The sequence below is a fragment of the Protomyctophum bolini genome (genome assembly GCF_963924005.1).
Source record: "Protomyctophum bolini genome assembly, chromosome: 20".
Classification (NCBI taxonomy): Eukaryota; Metazoa; Chordata; class Actinopteri; order Myctophiformes; family Myctophidae; genus Protomyctophum; species Protomyctophum bolini.
Window position 1 is genome coordinate 13,906,027 of NC_137881.1, and position 6,360 is coordinate 13,912,386.

The window sequence follows — 6,360 nt, forward strand, 5'->3', positions numbered from 1 at the left end:
CATTTATCAAGAAACATGCGTAAGCTAAGAAAGTAAATATAAATATAAAGTAAATATAAATTAGATTTTAATGCACATATACAACATAATTATAAATTGAAGATGCAAATATTTCTCCTTCATACTGGTTTTGTGCTTAAAATTTAAATAAGTTTTCGTTATAGAGGGCAATTATGTATTAAGGCATATAAAGCTTATTAGCCAGGGATCCTTTTGAAAACAATAAGAAGTACTTTGTTTTGCTGAGAGCCGCTAAAACAGGACTGATTGTTCAAAATGGCATGGTTTTAGTTTACACTGACAGCATTGTGAACAGGCTGGAGTTTATGTAACCCCTGCTTTGTCAGTACGGCATAAAGTGCATTACTGTAATCAAGTCTACTGGAAAATAGCATTGTGAGCCAGACTCTGTAACATCTCCTGTACATATCAGATAGATCCATCAGTAAAAAATAACATAACAACAGTGCAAACACGCTAATAATAATATACTCAGAGGGTATAGGAATTTCATGAAGGCCATGACTACTACGGCCTCTGTTTGTCTCTTTGACACTCAAATCTTTATCTCTCTATGTCTTTCTCTCTCCCACCTATACTGTCTCTCTCACCATCTAACTATAAATGAACCAAGTCTCTGTATCCACGTAACTTGAGAACCATTCAACCCACCTACTTCAAATTCAACACACGTGTTCCACACCCCCACAGGGAGTGCAGTGTCCATATCGCCATACTGTATATGGGCATACAAGGGGACACAGCTGACTTGCATCGTTCCAAGTAGGCCAGTGCCCAATGGGCACTGCTCTAGTTTCAAATAAAGCAGAAGGGGCGCCCGCTGGCCAAGTGGTCCAGGCGCATGCCACATACTATACGCTTTGGCCTGACAGCGTGTTGCATGTTCGAGTCCCGTTCATGATGACCTTTGCTGCATGTCTCTCCCCTTCTCTCTTTTCATCTTAACTTGATACTATCAAGTATCAATAAAGGCAGAAAAGCCAAAAACAAATCTTTAAAAAGAACAAATAATTGCAGAAATGCTGAAAAGACAGATGTACAATATAAAATGATGTCGTCAAAACATATCAAATATCTTCAACGTTCATCGTGTCTTTCTTTGCTAAATAAAATATACAAGTCTTTGTATATTTTGTTTGTTTGTGTGTGTGTGCGTGCGTGCGTGTGTATAGCATTATGATTATTCTGATATTATTTGTCATGCCATTGCCATTGTGATGTTATCACTTTATTTTCACGGACAGATTATGAGGCCAATTGATCAGGGGTTGAGTGGGATCGAGGTAGAGCAGCCAGATGGGAACCATGAGGTTCCCAGTTCGATCCCTGTGGGCTTCCCCAGAGTTACTGTAGTGTCGAAGTGTCCTTAAAGGGACACTTCACCCTTTTTGCAAAAGAATATATGTTAATGACGTTTAGGAGCTTTAGAACACTTTCCTGGGGGTCTTTATGTGTGTAATATGTGGTTTTAGATATTTTAGATTGTAGCAGTGAGCCTGTTGTCTCTGATGTCATGGACACTGGGCTCACTTCCTTCCTGGACTACATGTTGTCTCAGTAAGACAGCTCTCCCCCCTATCCACAAGGAGGAGCAGTGCACCAAAGAATTATGGGAATTGTAGTCCAGGAAGGTAGTGAGACCAGTGTCCATGACATCAGAGACAACAGGCTCACTGCTACAATCTAAAATATCTAAAACCACATATTACACACATAAATACCCCCAGGAAAGTGTTCTAAAGTTCCTAAACGTCATTAACATATATTTTTTTGCAAAAAGGGTGAAGTGTCCCTTTAAGCAAGACTCTGAACCCTTAATTGCTCCTGATGTGCAGGTTGGTTCCTTAATGCATAGTTTCCTCGGGGCCTTTATTCATGTCTTTCGTCTCTTCGGCATTTCCTGACTCTCTGTTCTGTATTTTTGCTGTTGAAATGAAGCAGAAAATGTGGAAAAGGAAAGAAATCGTAACAACAAAAATAATATAGAATCTGGAACACAGGGGAAAATATTTCTATGTATTGATTTTACTGTGTGTGTGTGTGTGTGTGTGTGTGTGTGTGTGTGTGTGTGTGTGTGTGTGTGTGTGTGTGTGTGTGTGCGCGCACGTGAATGCGTATGTATGTAGGGGTTGCTATGCGGGAAGATGAACTGGAGATGGGTTCCTCACCCATCACTGTAGGCTGTATGAAAAGGTTGGTTGGCCTTCATTGGCTAAGAGACGAGAACAGCACTGCACTGTTTTTAGCTACAAAGCCTTACTTAAAAAAGGCCTACATATCTTAGCAGCCTATTACGTCCCAAAACTGGCCATGATCACACCCATTCCCAAAACTACCTTGTTTTAGAAATCCCCAATGTGAATTCCGAACTGGGTAACAGCCTTTCATTACTATGCACGGAACTGTCTACAATCTATTTTAAAATGGATTAACTTGATTTCACTTGAACGATTTAAAAAAACTTTGAATTGTTTATTATCCTGTAATGTATTTGCGTTTAAAATTTATGTTATGTTTACTGTAATCAGGGCGTCATTGGAAAAGAGAGCTTGCTCTCAACTGACGTCCCTGAATAAATAAAGGTTAAAGAAGAAGAAAGCAGTCACTGAAGAAGATATTTGCAAGATTATCACCTTTAAAACAGTAACACACTGCTATCATGGCAGTTACAAAGCAGCCAACGAAGAAAACCAGGAAATAGCCTCCCCAGGCGGAGCTTCTTGCCTCCTCCTTTAACTGCTCTGCTAAGAGGAAAAAGAGGGTTTTATCGTGCAGTTTCAACGCCCACTATATACAGTCACATCCTGCTGCAGTGTATACTTGAGAAAGACATTAAATCCTTTGCTGTTTATAACTATAATTGTACTGCGCTAGATAAAGGTATACCAACTGTCAATTTAATGGCTATAGGTTTATAAATATCACATATCAATATACTCTGCAACTATTATATTTTTGGCTAACCCCACCAAGAGCTCTACACAGAGTTATGGACATTCTAGTATCATATATAATGTCAGTTTCAAAATATTGTCATATATATTTTTTATTTACTTTTTAAATTTAGTTTAGTTCTTTTGCCATGTAATTATCTTCTCTATTGTTCTATCTTGTAGCCTATAGTCCCTATACCATAATTGTCATACATCCTATTTCATATATATTATTACATAATATCATCACATCACATCATAAATATATCCCACACACAATCTCTTGTTGCTGTTAAATGTTTATCATAATCATCCCATGAAATTCTGATGTGGTCTTCTTACCCAGACAGCCTTTGGTCACAACCCTGGAGGTTTTCTGTCCTTCCATACTCGTGGTGCAGGTGAAATTGACCTTGTTGTCCAGGCTGAAGGTAGCCAATAAATATGAGATGTTGTTGCTCGATGTCCAAAAAGAGATGTTTATGGCCGGTTGAGCCTGCCAAGTGAAGATGACCCCTTTGACTGGAGATGTGCACTGCAAGGCCATGCGACAGTGTCCCTCATTTATTGCCATACCAAGGAACGGCTGAATGATGGGCTTACTAAGGCGATCTGCAGACAGAAGTACAATGGTTATCAACTGCAACATTCTGAGTGGGTAGCTAGCTATATAGATATCTCTACTATAGCCTACATATAGATGACCACGGTCAGTGGCCTTAAGAGTGGGTCAGGTCAGGGCACAGTTCCCAGGCAAGTCATACTAAAGTCTATAAAAAGTCTATACCAAATGCCTCATTGCTTGAAACTCAAGGGTTGAACTGGTGTTAAATCCATGCGACATACTGGCGTCATGAATAAAAATCAAACGTGAAAATGTTGGTCCTGGGATTACTGCTAACTAAATGAATACTTTTATTAACTTTAATCCCACACCCACCCATGGGAGACAGATGATGTTCTTCTTGGTAAAGGTAAAGATGTTCCACACATACTATTATGCATTGGTCCCATTTTTCAAAGAGTGGACATTTCACTTTGGAACAGACCTCTTTACCCATTGGTTCATTTTAAATGTGGATACAGGCATAATGAATGTTGTGTAAATAACCGTGTAGCCGTTACCATTGATTACGAGCCGGACTTTGTTGCGGACTTTGGTTTGGTTCCTTTCTGTGTTTTTCAGATCTACAGTGTATACCATAGCATCTTCCCTGGTCAAACCATTGATACCCAAATCACCTGAGATCAACAATACAAACGAATGAAATTTGTTATGAGTAAAAATGATTATGACTCAATATTTAATTAAAATTATTCAATAATGAATTCTTGTTACCTGAATAAATGTTAAGTGTCAGCCTTCCTTTGTACCTCCAGAAACGCTTAACATTTGTCTTGCCACTGCGATGACTCGCAATCCAAGTGTTGTTCGTGAGTATGGACCACTCGATCAAAGAGATGTTCCATGAGGGGTCTACCCCGGATGGCAAAGTAATATCCTCGCCAATGTAGCCCGAGACTTCCTCTGAATCCTTGGTGCCAAGTAACTCCACTGTGAAATAAAGCCACATTTCTCAAAGGATCAATACATATTGTTCATTATAGGAGTCATTTACACAGGACAGAGAATCCCACAAGTCACCCTAAAAGGATGACTTCACCCATTTTCAACCTATCTTCGTATAATTGGTCCTCAGTATCTCAGAGGACTCCGGACTGTTCCAGTAACATCATTGGTAGGCAGGTTTTTATTAAATCCTTTATTAATGCAAGAACATCCATCCATCCATCTTCAACCGCTTATCCCTCAGGTCGTGGGGACAACAGCTCCACCAGAGAGCTCTAGACTTCCCTCTCCAGAGCAACATTAGTTTAACTTCCTAACATTAGTTTAACATGTGATCCCTCCATCTGTGCCTTGGTCTGCCCCGGGGTCTCCTCCCAGTGGGGGAGGACCTCCCTATAGAGAGACGCCCGAGGCATCCTAACCAGATGCCCGAACCACCTAAGCTGGCTCCTTTCCAGGCGAAGAAGCAGCGAATGGAAGAACAATGCTTCTATTATAGCATGATAACTTTCCAGGAAGAGAAAGAGAAAGATAAGAGAAAGCCTTCCGTTTCTATTAGCGGGGGAATCCAATCCCTATCGATGATGTCACTGGTAGGCGGCTTTTTGAACAGCCCTCTTCTGAGACACAAACAAATAATGACAAAAATTGTACCATTATTATGATGAGTAATTAGTGACGACCAATTATATGAAGATGAAGATATGGTTGGAAATGGGTGAAGGGGTCCTAAGGGAAGCGGTCAAATAGTGCACCTTTGAGGTTTTAATTTAGCTTCGCACTGTGTTTTGAGCTTGTATATCTGCTACTTTTGATACGTCTGTGTGACACTGTATTTAATAGAGTATTAATTAACGAAAATACACAAAAGGTTAGAATATGGAGAATGGAAATAAGAGGTTTCTGGCCTGACAGCAACAATAATAATTACGTGTCATACGTCCTGCGGTGTGGAGAGACACGACATATCATATGCTGTCTATACCCACAAAGAAACACACTTCTCTTTTTTCAGCATAAAGACAAGTTTTAACATTGTACATCATCATTATAATGCCTATTCATTATAATTATTATAAATATATTATGACAACTAGTTTATCAGCCAGTGAGCTGATCATGAACACTTGTGTGACTTGGTGACAAAGAGGTAATGGTTGATACTAGCCAGTTCGATTCCTCCTAAAAGAAATGTCGTTGTGCTCAGAAGGGGGTCATCCTTATGTTCCCCAGGTTCTATGTTCCCCACTTACCTTAGGGTTTAGGGTTAGCGTTAGGTTTCTGGTTTAAGGACTTCAGTGTTTTGTACTATACAATTGTATGTACAGAACAAAGAATGTTTGTTTTTGCCATCTTTGTTGAAGAGTCTGAGCAATTATGTTTTAGTTTATTTTATTTCATGCCAGTGTTAATTTTAGATAGTTTAAGTAGCCTAGGCAGGCCTAGAAGTAGGCTACTAAAATTACTAGGTGGGAACAAAGAACCTTTTTTTCCTCAGAAGATCTTTCTTGTATATTCGTAAGCATGTCTTTTATCAAATGCTAGTGTCTTCCTGGCAGTGTGCAAGCTCATATTGGTAACCATTCAGTTGTGTTGATTTTCCACATGGTAAATTAATTATTTATTAATTCAGCTTGATGGTGTCATAGTAATAATTGTATAGTCTTTATGTTGATTTAAACAAATGTCACTTGATGAAAGCGTTAGCCTACCTTGAAGGAGTGGAATCAAGAGAAGTAGAAGTTGAACCCTCATTGTCACCAAAAGGTTAGTTTGACTTCCTTTTCTTTCTGTTTTGTAGAGCCGTGCCAAAAAAGATCAGCTGCTACTGTAGTT

At 39.3% G+C, this 6,360-nt stretch overlaps 1 protein-coding gene across 1 annotated transcript; it reads right to left on the reverse strand.

Moving 5' to 3' along the window:
- Nucleotides 1-124: 124 nt before the first annotated feature.
- On the reverse strand, nt 125-6,353 carry LOC308335684 (SLAM family member 9). The gene is made up of 7 exons (XM_080792817.1): nt 6,237-6,353; nt 4,294-4,509; nt 4,080-4,196; nt 3,297-3,566; nt 2,655-2,765; nt 1,827-1,945; nt 125-1,398 (listed from the first exon to the last, which is right to left on the reverse strand). Exons 1-6 carry the CDS (start codon nt 6,277-6,279, stop codon nt 1,866-1,868), a joined length of 837 nt encoding a protein of 278 aa, XP_080648943.1. The 5' UTR covers nt 6,280-6,353; the 3' UTR covers nt 125-1,398; nt 1,827-1,865.
- Between the last annotated feature and the right edge of the window lie 7 nt (nt 6,354-6,360).